Raw genomic sequence first — 17,524 nt, forward strand, 5'->3', positions numbered from 1 at the left:
CCCATGATGTTCCTTCCTCTTGGAAATGGTCCAAAACGTCATCCATAAACACGGTCGGTCCATGGGATCCATAAAGCTGGTGGTGTGTTGATTAATTCAGTGGTTAAGGTGTACAAAGTCGCACTGGCTGCATTGCGTTCACTATGTCGTTCCAAGAACATTCTCCCCTTGGACTTCCATCGGATAATAGCTCGTTTCTTCAATCAACCCTCGAATGGAAGCTCGTCCCTCGCAACTGGTCAACAGGGTGTTACTACATGGTCGAAGCGAACAGTTCTTGACTGTCATCTTGCTGAGTTTTCGACAATCAGTACACATACGAAAAGGCTTTATCTTCCCGAATATAGCTGGGGCTCCCTACAGCGAACAAAACTAAGTCTAATAAAACTCCTGTCCAACAGTTCCTGTAGATAGTCCTTGCAACCCTCCTGGTGCAAGACGGTATGTAGCACGAGCAATCATGGCTGCTCCTTTCGTGAGATCAAACTAAGATTCTGCCTAGCGGTGGTGGAAGTAAATCTGAAAGCTCCTCGGGTAGCGCACTGAGAGGAATCACGAACAATTGATGGATCCTTGATCCTCTTTTCCTTAGCCTCAACATCAGTAACGGTTGCTAGCGTAGCAGGGTGATCCCTCCGTAGACACTGCTAGGCCTTCATAGCTGATATGGCGCTAAACTTTGCGACACTCTGTTGTTTTCGAACGATTCTCCACACAAAATTTCCTCCTCACCAGGTATGTGTGCGCGATTTTTGAATAACCAATCCACGCTAACTACTGCATTGTAACCATCAGGGGTAGTGGAAGGAAGGTCGATGTCGAACACCTGTTCCCCCAAGGTCGAGCTTGCATCCCGGCGAACATATAGAGCTTCAATTGACTTGCATCAGCCGATCCCACAACAGGTTCGGTTTCAAGAAGCATCAGGGTTAAACAGAACAGAGACGAAGCGAATAGCTACCCGCCCAAGCTATCGTGTTGCTATTACGCCCAGTATAGCCTATGACAATACTAAATGTCCTCCCACGAGCTTCATTTCTAGTGTTGTTTTCGTCACGAGAATTTCCAGTTCTGCCGCCGTTCCCTTGGTTGTCGATCCTTGTCGAGGTCGCCTTCGTTTCCATACTGTAAGCTACGATCACGAGTACCTTCATGTTGCCACGACTGTTGCCTCTAATATTGTTGCCTGTAACGGTGTCCCGCATCCTTTCACCATCAAGGTCCATCTTTTCACACTCCGTGCCATGTTCTAAGGCACTACTCATAGTGCGGGCGGTTACACAGTCCGCTCTACAGTCAATCGTCATCGATTTTGTCCCGATTGGTTCGTAAAAGTCAACTCCCAAGAGTCGCTGTCTGGGGTTGAGGATTCGATTAGAGTCAAATCGCTGTCGCTCGATGCCGGTAACTAGGGTCGTTCAAATGCTGAAGTCGGTAAGGTACTACGTTTACCCTCTTGTCCATCGTTCTTGCAAGTTGACTGAGTAATGGACGGTATGTTGTGAGAGTGCTGCAGAAGTGATCGCACTTCGGGATCTAAGGCGTTAACATGCTAAGTTCCAGCAAACAAAGATAAGTGAGAAAAGTATAGTCTAATCATTTGACGCTGAGCCATCCAACTCAGGGACGTTCGTACTAGCACCTAATATTCTACACAATTCGCTAGGCGTTGGATGCGTGATCAGGTGATACTCGTTAGTATCGAGATCCGTAAGGATTCAGAAAGGGGTGAAAAGATCATATTCAGGTAGGAGACAATCACTACTATGACTCCTATAGACTGCTGAGTTCTAACATAACATCAATTAACAGAGCGGAACCCCTTCTTCACTTGTTAAGCCTCACTGGGACTCGCATGCACCCCACATTATTATTATGTGTGCACCCACAATAATATTGTGATTTGCATGCTCATCTCAGTTCCTCCTAACTCATGTCGAATGCTTCCCCCAAACTCGAATAGCAAACAAAGAGCATTACATAACATAAGTCACGAATGTTTAGGGAAATACCACCCTATCAGTCATATAACATGTGCAAGGGATACGTAAGTTCATACTATCGTGTTTAACGTGCACCAGCATGCAATATCATATGTAAGTGTCCACTAGTTACGTAGTACAGTGAGTATACGAGAGACGAACCTTGCAATCTGGAGCTGAGTGTCATGGTCGTATTGTTTGTTGTCAACACTGTTCGGTTATAGTCTGGTTTTATAAAAAAAACGTTTTAAAACCTAGTTCACTATAACCAGTGGCTAAAATAACAATTAACGAAAATTGAAATTTAATTACCTCTCTATTAGTGTTATGTGTGTTCTAAGAAACCGGCGAAAACACCTGTCCTCGTGAAGTAACAACGTTTACGCTAATACTATCCAACTTCATAAAGCAATTCGTGCTAATAACGTGTTGTGAAACAAAAGCCTAATAGCTAAACAATATGAGAAAGAGATGTAGGGAGAAATATCTTTATATTATTCATGGTGTATCTTTACAATAAAATACAAGGAATATATATAGGAGAGGGAAACTTGGTAAACAAGATACAACTATATATGGAGTTGATAACCATAATAATATTTGTTTATAACATTTGCATTATTATAGAAAATACATGGTAATATAATTTAGAGTAAACTGCCATTTTGGTCCCTGTGGTTTGGCCAGTTTTGCCACTTTAGTCCAAATCTCAAACTTATTACATCTGGGTCCCTGTGATTTGCATTTTGTTGCCATTTTAGTCCAAATTTCAAATTTGACCAGATTTCCCTATTTTTTGACTGTTGCAACCTCCTATTTTGTCCTTTAGTGCAGGGGCATTTTGGTCATTTTTTAAATTTCATTTTTTTTCAATAAAACCCAAATAAAAATAATCATCAAAACCCAGACATCAAGAACATCTCTTCTTCAAGCTCAACAACTCAAGAACATCATCAAAACCCAGACAAGAACATCATCAAAACCCAGATCAAGAACATCATCAAAACCCAGACAAGAACATCATCAAAACCCAGACATCATCAAAACTCAAACATCATCAGAAAATCATCAAAACCCATATCAAGAACATCATCAAAACATCATCAAATATCATATTTGCAATAAAACCCCAATTTCATTCCCTGTCACTTAAACACTCGTGTGCAGCAACAGAGTTCATTTCTGTCTTCTTCATTCTCATCGATACACACATTGTCACACCCCCAAAATACCACATGCGGGAACACCGCGGGATGTGTGACGTACCAGGACTCGAGCCACTAATCATGTTGAACCACGCATTGTATTTAAACAAAACATATCATTAATTGTCAGTTGTAAAACCAATCATAGGATTAAACCAAAAGAGTCGTGTAGCGGAAGCATATAGTAAATTGTTAAACAACTGTTTCATAATAAGTAATCAAAACCAATGTATCAATGTACGTATATCCAAGAGCCTCGATCCATGACCACTCCAGCATTCCAGATAGCAAGTCCATGTCAAGAAATCTAATGACCTGCAAGCATGCAGACAAGTGTGTCAGACGACGCTGGTGAGTTCAAAGTTTGTTTACTCGTTTAATTACCAGATGTGTGTTTACAACAGTTCATCGTTTAGTTTTGATGTTGTTATTACTCGATTACCGTATGTGGCGACTAGATATGAATGCCCAACCCCAATGCCTCCATTTAGGCATTGGTCATGATGTCAAGGTATCAAACAACCTTGAATAGATGTAAGGGGTCTTATATGTACACGATGTGAATGCCCAACCCCAATGCCTCTAACTAGGCATTGGTCATGAAGTCCAGGTAATTAGTTCACGCCCGTCCTTTCGGCCCGGTGTGAGGGTGCCAAACCTAATAGCGCTATCAACTAAATACCTCGTTGCTTCTTCAGCAACACGGTAGATGTATGGGGTCTTACATGATTTATACAGTGTTTAATAACCAACATCCCAAATAGACAGTTTACCCAGTATTCCCTTTAAAAACGTTTACCAGATGTCCCAAACCACCGGGACGCATGCTTAGAAAAGTGCAGTGAACTCACCTTGGTGTGCTCGGTATGATTTGCTACTTGCTCACACTTACACAATCACAGCCTATGGTATTCACGTATGCGATATTAGTTTACATTCGTAAGGTTTTCGTATGGATCATAATCATAGTGTGCGTACATGCAATAATCACCGAATGGCACATAACAGTTATTCTACTCATGTATATCTGAACCCACATGTATGTTTCGTAACAACATTCAATAGTCAACTGATCAGGATCGGTTGACTATGTGGCTCAATCGAGTGATCACACTATGTAATAGGAATTACTAGCAAAGCATATGCAATCTGACAACACTATCCATTCACATGAACATATGATAACTTTAATAAAGGTTGCTGACATAATTTCAATTAATGATAAAGCTTCATTGGGTCACCCAACCTAATCACATGGGCCGCCAAATAATAGTGTGATGTAATGATGTATACACATATTCATAAGTATTTAATGAAGTCTACACAATGGCCGACAACTTAATCACCAAAATGATTGTGTATAGTGAATCACATGATGTCTCATGTGTCTAATTAATGATGTGTCTAATCATACAATATTAAATCATTCAAAGTTACATTCTGTTTGGTTTCCTGTCGACGAAACTCAACGCCTTTCGTCGAGGCTTTCTTCCCCACGATGCGTCATGAACAACAGCCACCCTAATCCTTTACCGTTAACACACATAAGCATGATCATCGCATCAATTAATCAGTTGTATTCATATATGAAATCGACTCCCTAACCGTAGACAATCAGATCATTCAACCCCTAACATTCTGACTGACACATTATGCTAAGACCACCACTCTATCATTCAAACCCTGGTCATCATGCCCAATTAACAGTTCATCCGATTCATGCTATATTACATATTCAAAACACACACACAATAATGATCAACCCTAAACTACCCAGTTGTCAACAAAACTATAATCACAAATAAGCAAAAGAATGCTTACCGTGATATTGGATGGATTAATTTGATCTAGAGACACAGAGACTTCCAAAAAGCAGATACAGCCGTCGGTTATGAGGGAAGAGGGCAATAGTGTTTTAGGGTTTCCCATGGGTTGAATATATATACACATAAACATGGCCGATTACCAGTTACCTAGAAATATTATATCATTTAATTAACACCGATCATCCGTTGCCGAATCTCTATTTCGTTACCAAACATGCATATCAGTTACACTTCCTTATGATTCTCATAGAATACATCAATTCACATAAAATACATCGATTCACATACAATACATCAATGGCAATAAACATGATTTGCGAAGCCTGAATAAACGTAACCGAAACATACATTAGGTTCACATCATTAATTTAACACCCACACATAAACAAGATCAAACCTTTACAAAATAACATTACGAATTTACTAACCAGTGGGCTCAACTAAATAGGATGATGCCTCCATGGGGGGGTCATCTGCCGTCACGAATTAAGGAAGGAATTAGGGTATTAGGGTTGCAACAAGTTGTATAATGAAACACACTCTTAATTTACGTATACATAAAGGAAAGGTGGGGATTGGGCTCAAGTGGTTCGGCCAATATGCATGCATGGGCTGAATAATGTGAGGTGATGATTACCCATGGCCCACCTACATGTCGTGTGTGTGTGGGGTTGCACTCAATACACTCGCGACCAAAAATATATATGAGCGGCCCAGGTTCATATGCGGCCCTTATAAACGAGCCCAAACACTTAAACGGACCCAACCATGCACTTAGTTACAACCACGTAGATTCACATTCGACAAATTTATCAAAACAAGAAATTAAATACAAAAAAAATTAAATATAACAAGAGCGTGGAAGAAAAAGAATTATGAAGAGTTAGAATTACGACATCAAACAGCATTAACCATAAAAGTTCAGGTTGTCACACACATCAACAATCAAAATCCCCAAACTTCATATTCTCCACATAACCCTAAACATAACATCAAAACTGAAATTCAACAAATTCTCTCTACAGTCCTCTTCGATACACATCAGCAACCTCTGTTCTTTCTCCGATTCCAAAGAAAACTTGTGTCTTCGATACACAGTCCCTCTTCGATACACATCAACAACAAGATTCAGTAGTACTAATGGCTTTGTAAATGTCAGGTAAGGAGGAGCTTGAGCTTTTTATACAGGGCTATGGTATTGGTAAGGAGGAGCATGTTACAGCCAAACGCCAAAGTAAGTTTCTCTCTCTCTCTCTCTCTCTCTGATTAATTTTACTACTAATATTTGAAGCCTCCTAATTAATTAATTAATTAATTAATGATACAACAACAAGATTCAGTAGTACTAATGGCTTTGTACATGCGGCTAAATGTTAGGTGATGGTGAAAACAATGATACGAAAGGGGTCAAACGCCATAAAGAGGAGGAGGATGCTGCCGTGGCTGTGGAACCGGAACCTGAAAATGAAGTAGTACGTACTACTGTGAGGGAGAAGTACTAGTGGGTAGGATTTATGTGAAGTCTTTCAATTGTAATGCTACATATGCTATGTTGAACTTCTACTTCTCGGGTTAACTAACTAACTAACTAACTATATTTGGTTATTTCTAAATACCAGTTTGGTTTGTATCGTTATGGTTTACAGAAGCAACGGTCTTTCTTTATTTATTGTGTCTAATGTTTTAATTTGCGGGGGAATCTTTATTTATTATCGGGTTAACTTCTACTTTCTGATGAATTGTGAACATGGGGATTCATTAGATATGTTTTTTAAGCATGATGAATTTGAGGCATGAGTTTTGTATTTACTTGTTTGTGAATGTGGTGGTTTGTTTGTAGTGAAAAAGATCATCGTCTATGTTTATGTCTCCCCTTCATGACTAACATAACATCTATTGTCTTATTATTAATCCTTAATATGTATGGTGTTGCATTCATCTGTCTTTTTGTTGATTTCTCATAAATAAACTTTTGGAATGCACAACACATTGTCCTTTTGTTTTCTGCTACGATATAGCGTGTGCTTTTAGTCATAATTATCAAATTAATTTTTATAAAATGGAATAAATATGTTGACGCGGTAGATCTGACCTGATCCGGTTGCTTTTCCACCCATAAAAAAGGAAAAAATTGCATAAATTCGATAACGTGACAACGAAAGTGATAGTAAATTTGATTATGACTTTGACCATGTTGACCTTTTTCTAACATGACATCAATTACAAGATTACCCTAAATAAGCAGTTTTGAAAGTTTGTTATATTCATTTTTGGTATATAACTTTGCATTTTCATGTAATTTGTTTGCCATAACAAGTGGACTTGTTTCAACTCAAACCCGTCCCTATGCGTAGAAGGATCATAGCAAACGCTTGCTTGTGTTAATCTTTTCAGGTTCCACTGTTTGCAAACCCGTCTCTATGTATTTTCCAGCTTTTGAAGGCAATTTTCTCATAAGGCAAGTTTGATGCTGCTTTCGTTATTGGTTAAAAGCGAACCTATAAGGCTGGAGGGTGTGGTTGGAGCCCCCTAGGGGCTTTATCAGGACACGTAGGATCCACGTCAGCCATGGAGCCCCCTTTAATTTGCAGGGTGTGGATGGAGCCCCACCTGAACAAAACTAAAAAAAATTGATTGGACTAAAACTAGTGGGCCCCACCTGAATATTTCAACCTTGGCACTACCATGGTAGCGAAGTGAAGATGGCGCCCCCCCCCCCCCCTCTCTTAAAATGGAGGGTGTGGTGATGGAGCCCATATGGGCGCTATACATGGTGAGGTGGCGGGGGTGGCGCCCCCACACCCTCTAGCCTAACTGTTGTTTTGGTTTATAGATCATAACCAGTTGGTTTTGGTTATAAAAAGTTCGCTTATTGGAAAAGATGGTTCGGTTAATCTAGCTAATCGATTAACCCTAGCTTTGGACTATGCAAATCCAAGCTAATTTCAATTAAAAGTTCAATTAATTAAATCCTATGTCAAATAAAATATTAGCAATTAATTTACAAAGGAGAGTATAAGACAACATGTTTCTTTATAAACTTTTTAGACATATTGTTTGTAAAATTTGTATTGTTTTAAGGATGGTTCGGTTTGGTTAATTCGGTTACATATAACCGTGTTTTGTGTTTTTTTCGGTTATTTTCATTATGGTTTGGTTTTTAGTGATCACTTTGAGCATTCAGATGGAGCTGAATAACTTATGCTTATCAACAGTGGCGAAGCTTGAGATTTTCGATCGGGGGGTCGAAAACGTATATACCAAAAAATTTCTATAAAACCGGGGGATCAAAAACGTATATACCAAAAAATTTCTATACGAAAACTACATACTCTCCACTACCGAGCGAAAAGTTCGGGGGGTCGGCCGCCCCCTCCAGCCCCCACTATGCTGCACCATTGCTTATCAACTTATTTAAGTTGTGTGAACCGGCTTTTCCAAACACCCCAGTGCATATCGACGAATGATATTAACGAAGAAAGCGCATTGATTAGAGGACGCACATCATCATCTACATTTGGTGCTACAATGTATGCGTGCAGCTAATGCCATGAAACAGGTTCAGAGGAAGCGTGGCGTGTCGACTGGCTTTTTTAGTCTTCGGAAGCCTTCTGAACCGGATTTTTCGGAAGCCTTCTGAACCAGATTTTGCTGCGGATTAAGTCTGTTTGAAGATGGAAGTTTACTTATAAGATTTGCAGCTAATGCGATGAAACGGGTTCAGAGGAAGCGTGGCGTGTTGACTGGATTTTGTTAGTCTTCAGAAGCTGCCTTCTGAACCGGATTTTGCTGCGGATTAAGGTGAATCATTGTTTGTTGGTTCCGATTGAAGATGGAAGTTTACTTATAAGTTATAATTGGATTTGGTTTAGATGTGAATCATGTATGTTGTAGTCGTTTTTTGATGTAATATAGGCCCTCGAGGGTTAATGATACCTGATTCTCCAAGCGTTGGTGAAATACGTCTTTATATGTTTTCGTTACTTTTTATGATTTTAAGCGTAAAACACAGCGTATGACTCATGTCGTGAGAGAAATACCTTTGTATATGATATGAGCGGGTACTAGAAAGGCATAATATTACTAATAAGGTTCAAAACATAGTCTATCAAGGTTTAAGGTTGCAACCTCTTGGTCAATAACTAACCTGTTTTAAGACACACATTTAGCCTAGCTAGACAATCTTCTAATAATTACACACAACATCATAATCTATTTAGCCTACACAACCGCGTCCTTTACCCATGAGTTCATTTTGGCCTCAGATTTGAAGAAGTGGTCGATTAGATTCGCTCCAACAAGATGCAACACATCCACACACCTTTTAGCCCTTTTAGATTGTTCTTGTGCATCCGCGAGCTCTGCACGTCTCTTTCTCAAACAGATTTGGGCAGCCTTTTTAGCCGAAAGGGCGTTTGCTTTCATTTCTATAAGCAAATTGTACTCTTCACTGACCGCCTTTCTTTTACGAATGGCGTCTAGGCGAGTTTGAAGCCATGAGACATCAATGTTGAGTGCCTTTATATCCGACAGCCGATTCTCTATATCTTCAAGTTTGTCAAGAACATCATTGACTTGAATCCACTTGACAACTTCACACACAGCCTCGAGGATTGGTGATCTCAAAGACTTTGTTTTGATTACACATTTGTCTGCAATGTCACCGTGTTTCTCGAAAATGGCTTCAAGAATTTTTGCAACATCTCGCTTCACTGTGTAGCCTTGGACACAAACTGTGTCACTTCGACGGGATGGGAACTTTTCCACCTATGTATTAGAGAGGCGACTAAATTAGCGGGTCGGTTGGGTAATGGGTCAAACGGGTTGGGTTGACACTTTAGTTTTTCTATATCCTTTGAAATCTGTAATTTGTAATAACTAATATATAATGTTTTTTAAATACTAATCGTTGAAATGTATAAAATAATTGATAGGTAGGGAGATACATACATACCAGCTCACATTGTTCCTGCTTGGGGTCTAAGATAACTACATCATCATCATCGTTGTCATCAAGTAACTACAATGATAAATAAAGACGTGTTAGTCTACATACAAAGTATAAATAGAATAAAGAGTTGTTGATGTTGTTTACTTGTTTTACTTTTGATTTTAATCTGATTTTGTTCTCCATCTGCCATGGTTGTAAAAATCCCGATTAGTCACCGATTAATCACTAATCGGAGGTTCACCGATTATTGGCCGATTAATTGCTAGGCGGTCCTATTCTGGCCAAATTTTGGTGAGACGTCGGCCAAATTTCGACCAAACCTTATTAATTCCTTCCAGATACTTAAAAAAATGGGTTACTGTGGGGTTAAAACATATCTACTTTAGAAAACTACATATAAAAATGTATGTGTATATATAACTAAAAATCACATATAAAAATCTTGATCCGATTAATTCCGATTAATCCCTATTAATCTCGATTAATCGCTAGTCGGTACCCCACTACCCGACTAGCGCCTAGCGACTCTGACAACAGGCATCTGCTTTCTTATTAACTTTTTCTATTTGCATTCTTCATGTTTTAGTGTTTTACTTTCAAGTTGTCGAAATAGTATTTGTGTTTAAGCATTTACAAGGTAGAAAATGTTTAAAAATAAGCAAAGTATAGCAAAAAAAACTAGTGTGCATGACTTACTATCACATCTTTAGGCGGTTCAGATCGGTTACAATGGCTAAGGTTAGCTGATAATCCAGACAGTGACTGAGCACCCGATGGGCCAATGGGCATGTTCAAATTTTGGTCAATATCAGCTTGAACTTCACCGGTTTGACCTTTATCTAATTCAATTTGAGTTACCATTTCAACTTGAACTTCAACATATTGAGTTGACTGATTGTCCTCTTCAACGTCATCATTCAAACACGGTCCATTGTCACACATGGAACTCTCAAGATCAACTAAATAATCCGTGGTAACATATTTTATAGCCGATGTTATTGCTTTTTCAGGGCTACATTTCAGTTGTTGCTCGTGTGCGTATAAAACCTGTTGTGTTAGGAAAAACATGCTAATTTATTTGCGTTAAAACGCAAGTCAACAACTTATATAAACAGTAAACAAACGTACCGCAAGAAAAGTCAAAGGGCCATTATAGGGCTCTGTACCATTCCATTCCTCTTTCGTTCTCTTCAAGCAAGTTATGATATAGCTACACCAATCCATACTAGATATGTCGCCTTCATTCATGATTGATGCGAGAAATTTATGATTCACGGTTGGATACATTCTCTTGGTTGTCTCACCCATGACAGAGTTGAAGAGAACAAGGAAGTTAAGCTTGAAAAGCGTCCCGCCATTCCTATATGATTTAAGCTTATCACTCACATTTTTAACAGTTATTTTATCCTGGTTGAACTGATTCCTCCATTCTTCTCTAAAAGCATCTGCTTTTCTCGGTTTTCTCTTCTCAAACACGGCAATTGTCCCCGTAGGCACTCCCAAAACATCATGAACCTTTGATGGTGTGATTTCAATTACACGGTCGCCAACGTTTAACTCGCTCCGTTTATGATCATAGTTGACTAACAACCAATACCCTAAACCCGTTGGTATGTTGTGTATGCTAAAGGACTTTATAGATTCAAATCCCATATTCGTTATATCAGCCTTTTGAGCATTAGTCAAGCCTTGTAACGCACAACACAAGCTGTCTGGCGTGCTTGTCGTTTCGATTTTCTTGTTTGTATATGGTACAAATGGTTGTCTATCCATTCTTGAATGTCGGTTTACGCTTCTTAATTGGCACCTGGAAGCCTGTTCATCAGAAAGAAAACATCGCAAACGTTAAAAGTGTTGAACTCACACAATGATTTCGATAACAACAAGATTCAAGTAGGGGTCTAAACGAGCAGTTCTTTAGTTACTTGAGATATATTCATAAGACTAGACGGTATGGGGGCCGGCTAAGGCCCGGCGAGCCCCGGCGCCGGTCCCCCACACCGCCCCCCTCCCTTCCGTTCCGTCGTCCCCGGCTCCCTACAGACGATTGTGACGGGCCTCTCTCCTCTCTCCTTCTCTCACATATACCTATACATACATACATATATATATATAAAGAGGTTCATCCCCCACCCCGTAGGTCCATCACCCTCAAGCCCTTCCTACGTGGCGGCCCATCCTCTTGAGGATGGGGCTCTCCATACCCTCTAGTCTTAAAGCCGAGCTTACGTAGCGAGCCTAAATATGCCTATTACTTATATAACTTTAAGTTAAATCTGTTTACATATGTAACTATTATACATAAAAAAAAAATGTATATAAATTAACTGATAATAAAAAAAAGGCTGAGTTTGAAAACCTAAACACCAGCTGAGCTAAAGCTCTAGCTCAAACCGAGCCAAGATCGAGCTCGAGTAAGTGACAGAGAGAAAATTGTAAACCCTAGATTCAAATAATATGTATACACAAACACATACATTTTGTAAATTCATACATGATTAGATCGCAAATTATGAAGAAACAGTAGATTTAGGGTTAGGAATACCATAGGTGTTTGAAGATGACTTGTTGATTCAAGACACACAACAACGGTGGCTGAAGGTGGCGTTTGATGTGAGAAGAGTTGGTGGTGCGGTGGTTGTGGGTGGCGCGTGGGCGCGTGGTTGAGAGTTGCAATGACAGACAGGGTTTCTGAAACTGTAAAATGTAAACTAGTATAGTAACTGGTAAGGGTAAATATATTGAATTAATAACAAGGTAAGATAAAATTTCGAGTAAAATGCCAAAATTATTCATGAGTTTTGGTTATTTTTGTCTTTTTCATCTAAAATAATAATTATTTTGTGACTGTACCTTAACTCCTTAAGGTTTGATTTTTGTTATGATTTTCATCTGAATCACTAACTCGGTTTTAAATGTATCGTTAACTTATGGATGATTTTGCCAATTCCAAACCTCAGGGGTGATTTTGATTATGTATTGTTAACTCATGGACGATTTTGACAATCCCAAACCTTATGGACGATATTGGCAATCCCAAACCTCATGGACGATTTTTATTATCTTAAAATAAAAAATAAGTATTATATTTATTAAGTGTGTATATGTATATGTATATGTATTATATTTATATTTTTTTTTTGTTTTTTAACAACAAGATTAAAGCAGAGGTTTAAGCGAGCAGTTCTTTAGGCTAAAGGGTGTGGGGAGCATGATTGGGTCATTAATTACCATGTAGGACCATTAATAGATTGCTACACCATCCCCTTGCTTCATCCACCATGGTTGGCATAGATTAAACCATGGCAAACATGAGCCTCCTTTCCTTTTTTAATATTTCTTTTTCCTTTTTTACAAATAAATTAAAATAAAAGAATAGTGGTTTTGGTCATGACCATACCAATAGGGTAGTGGTTTTGAATAATGAATTAAAAGCAAGTGACATGGCGCTGATGTGGAGGATCATGGAGTCCATAAGGATCATGACCATACCCTATAGCCTTAGTTACTTGAGATGTCTTCATTAAAGCCGAGCTTAAACATTGCGCGCCTAAATGTGCCTATTATTTATATAAGTTTAACTTAAATATATTTACATGAGTATACATAAAAAATTGTAAATGTATATAATAAATTAATTGATAAATAAAAAAAGCTAAACACAAGCTCTAGAAATAGAGCTCAAACCGAGCCAAGCTCGAGTTCTCATAAACTAAACGAGTTGAGCTGTCAACTTTTTTACAACTCTAGATTCAAGTAAGTGACAGAGAGAAAATTGTAATGATTTGATAAAGCAAATAGCAATAATATGTAAAATTCATCATTCTAAACAATTATTAGTACATACAAACACATACATTTTGTGATTTCATACATGAATGGATCACAAATTAAATAAATAAACAAAGAAACGGCAGATTTAGGGTTAGGATCCGTACCATATTTGATTGAGTAGATGTTTGAAGATGAATTGCGAACTCTAGACACACAACAACGATGGCTGAAGGTGGTGTTTGATGTGAACAGAAGTGGTGGTGTGGTGGCGCGTGTGCGCGTGGTTGAGAGTTGCAAGGACTAGAGTTTGTGTAAGCGTAAAATGTAAAAACAAGCAATGGTAAATGAATAAAATTAATTACCTTGTTATAAAGTTTTTAGAAATAGTAAATTACTACTGTTTTGGCTTATGGGGTTTAGTCACTTTAACCCTTTCAGCCCAAAAATGAATATTTTAACATATCAAACCCTAAGGTTGCATTTTATAATGGTTTTGTCCCCTAACACTAATCAATCATATAAAATTAACGGGAGAAGATCAAATAGGAAGTATAGTTTTGGTAGGAAGAATATAAAGCAATAAGGTTATGATATATGGAAAAAATGAAAAATAAAGAGGAAAAGATATTTTAGTCAAAATACCGTATTCAAAAACCCATTTTCCAATCATCTCTTCTTTCCTGTATACCAAAATCCACCATTTTCAAAACCATAAACCACCACATCACACCACCCCCACCACCACCTACAATCTCCACCATCTTTGCCGGAAACCAGATCTGAAACTACCAACACCATCTCGCCACTTTCACCTTCATCTACATCTTTACGATTTTCATATCTGAAACAATCAAATTTACCTTTTATTGTTTATTTTACTACTTTTCTTGTTGTTGTTGTTCATTCGTACTCTACGAATAGGGATGACAATTAAACCCGAACCCGTTGGGTAAACCCGAAACCCGACACATTTGGGACGGGTTTGGGAATAGTTTTTTATTTTTTTCACGGGTTTGGGACGGGTTTGGGATTTAGTGTTATACCCGTTTACCCGACCAATTACCCGATAAAGTGTACCCATATACCCGATATAATTTCTTTTATATTATTTAATCTATACTATATAATAAAAGAAACCTGATTTTAGACACGTGTCATTCATTGAAGATGTCTACATTTGTAATTTCCTACTTTTTCATACTTAATATTATTATTTACCAAATTGACACTTTTTTATTTAGTTTACCCTTATCTCATATTTTATAATAAGGATTAAACATTAAATACTCGAAGCTATTTATTTATTAATAAAATAAGTTTAGTAAATCTTCTATAATCAATCTTATTTAAGAAATAGTTAATAGTTTAAAAATATTTAATGTAAATCAGGTGGTGAAGCCATTTCACATAAATCAAAGTTGCACCAAATTTCCGGATTTTTTTAGCCATCATATGACCGTACAATTTGAAGATGGACCACAACCAAAAAAAAAATATGCATTTGATGAAACCATTTGAGAGCTTTCTTTAACGTAACGAAAACATCCCAAATTCCCAATACATATTTATACTAACATATTGCCATATTGGGGGCAAAAGTGTAAAATAAAAAATAAAAGAGAAAAATGCAATTTGCGTCCCTGTGGTATGTTCCAAATATCAACCTGAGCCCCTAAATTAAATTTTTGGTTTTTTGAGCCCCTGACCTTATGAATTCATAACACTTTAAGTCTCTGCCGTCAGTGTTCGTCAGTTTTACCGTTTGTTATATATAGTATACATTTAATTATTAGATTGCATTTATTTAAAAAGAGTTAATTATTAGATTGCATTTATTTAAAAATAAAAGAGTTAATTTTAATTATTAGATTTCTTAAGAAAAAAGCAAAAAATGAATTTAGGGGCTTAGGTTGATATTTCACTCATACCAAAAAATTTAATTTAGGGGCTTAGGTTGATGTTTGGGACATACCACAGGAACGCAAATTGCATTTCTCTCAAAATAAAAAAAATGAAGGTAAAAAATGACCCCAAGGGAAATAATAACGACTATATTAACATTCAAATCGTTCCAATGGAAAAGTTGACGAAATTACTGAGTATGATAATGATGATGATGATTTAGTATATATAATTAGATTTATTCAACCCGTATAATATACGGGGTTTATAAAGATATAATTTTTTTTATTATTTAGTTTATAAAATTACATTTATCCAACCCGTATAATATACAAGGTTACAAAATTACATTTATTTAACCCGTGTAATACACAGTGTATTTAAAGATATAACTTTTTTTATTATTTAGTAGAGAAAAAATATATAATTAGATTTATTCAACCCGTACAATACACGGGTTTTTATTATTTGGTATATAAAATTACATTTATTCAGTACAATACATGAGGTTATTAGAGATATAATTTTTTTTTAAATTTTAAAAAAATACATGGTCTTTGTCTCGATTGCTAAATGTTATGTGCCTTATGTCCAAAGCTTGATGCAAAACTACTATCGAGTCGGGTATTTAATATGTGTAATACACATGGTTTTTAAATATATAACTTTTTTATTATTTGATATATAAAATTACATATATTTAACCCGTGCAATATACAATGTTTATAAAGATATAAGTTTTTATTATTTAGTATATAAAATTACATTTATTCAACCCGTGTAATACACGGGGTTCTAACCTAGTATGTATATATATGATACATTTATTTTTTACACATATAGGTATTCTATTCTATATACTTTATAGTTATTTGATATATATCTTTATAATGACAATACACAATGTAACCGGTTAGTAGTTACCCCGATAAATACCCAATGGGTTTTGAGATGAGTATACCTAACGAGTAATCTTTTTTTAAATTAACGGGTTTACCTGAAACCCACAGGTATACCCGATACCCAATGGGTATTTACCCGCTAGAAACCCGACGAGTTTTAGGACGGGTTTAAAACAAACTTATCTAACCAGGTTTGATTTGAGATTACCTAAACCCGTCCCAAACTCGACCCATTACCATCCCTATCTACGAATATGGTTCCTTCAAAATTTCAATCTTTAAATTAAGCTTATACTTTTCATCATCACACATATGAGTTGTGACGTCACATCAAAAGGTAATCAATCATTTCCACTTAATTTACTGATTCTGAATTTACTCAACTTATATTTAATTTATGTGTATTTTCTTTATGACTTTCAATTAGGGATGAGAATCAGATTCGAACCTGATAGGTAAATCTGAAATCCAAATCATTTGAGACGGGTTTGGGTCTAGTAATTGGGTTTGGGACCGGGTATGGGATTAGTTTTTTTTTCGCAGGTTTTGGATGGGTTTGGGATATGATGATATATACCCGTTAACCCGACCCGATTACCCAATACCTGCGGGTATACCCAATACCTGATGGGTATTTAACTGCTAGAAACCCAACGAGTTTTAGGACGGGTTTAGAACAAACTTATCTAACCGGGTTTGATTTGGGATTACCTAAACTCGTCCTAAACCCGACCTATTACCATCCCTATATAGAGGTAGAGGTGTACAAATCGGTTTTTTTCAAAAACCGGTTTCGGTTATTAACCGGTTTCGATTATTAACCGGTTTCGATTTTTTCACCACAAATAAAAACCGGTTTTTTTTTATAACCGGTTCCGGTTACTAACCGGTTTTTGAGGTCCAAAACAATAACCGGTATAAGCGGTTGGGACCGGTTTTTCCCAAAAAAATCGGTTTTTTGACCGGTTTTTGAAGTCAAGAA

General features: G+C 37.2%; 2 protein-coding genes across 2 annotated transcripts in view; one reads left to right on the forward strand and one right to left on the reverse strand.

Moving 5' to 3' along the window:
- The window catches only part of LOC110933058, a 76,919-nt gene extending 70,404 nt beyond the window's left edge, over nt 1–6,515 (forward strand). Inside the window, exons 3-4 of the mRNA XM_035980187.1 lie at nt 6,173–6,247; nt 6,391–6,515. Coding sequence (XP_035836080.1) covers nt 6,173–6,247; nt 6,391–6,515 — 200 coding nt within the window. The remainder of the gene's footprint in view (nt 1–6,172; nt 6,248–6,390) is intronic.
- A 2,552-nt stretch (nt 6,516–9,067) lies between these two features.
- Nucleotides 9,068–12,708, reverse strand: LOC110910720. Its single transcript, XM_022155322.2, has 5 exons — nt 12,510–12,708; nt 11,093–11,779; nt 10,661–11,011; nt 9,968–10,033; nt 9,068–9,780 (listed from the first exon to the last, which is right to left on the reverse strand). The coding sequence occupies exons 1-5, from the start codon at nt 12,510–12,512 to the stop codon at nt 9,235–9,237; spliced, it is 1,653 nt and encodes a 550-aa protein (XP_022011014.1). The 5' UTR covers nt 12,513–12,708; the 3' UTR covers nt 9,068–9,234.
- Between the last annotated feature and the right edge of the window lie 4,816 nt (nt 12,709–17,524).

The sequence above is a fragment of the Helianthus annuus genome, chromosome 2, assembly GCF_002127325.2.
Source record: "Helianthus annuus cultivar XRQ/B chromosome 2, HanXRQr2.0-SUNRISE, whole genome shotgun sequence".
Classification (NCBI taxonomy): Eukaryota; Viridiplantae; Streptophyta; class Magnoliopsida; order Asterales; family Asteraceae; genus Helianthus; species Helianthus annuus.

What these genes read in the sequence shown, in the direction of transcription:
- LOC110910720 (XM_022155322.2), bottom strand. An exon ending in AACCGCCTAAAGATGTGATA is followed by an intron (nt 10,034 to 10,660) that starts GTAAGTCATGCA and finishes TTATCATTGTAG; the next exon opens with TTACTTGATGACAACGATGA. An exon ending in AGCAGGAACAATGTGAGCTG is followed by an intron (nt 9,781 to 9,967) that starts GTATGTATGTAT and finishes TCTAATACATAG; the next exon opens with GTGGAAAAGTTCCCATCCCG.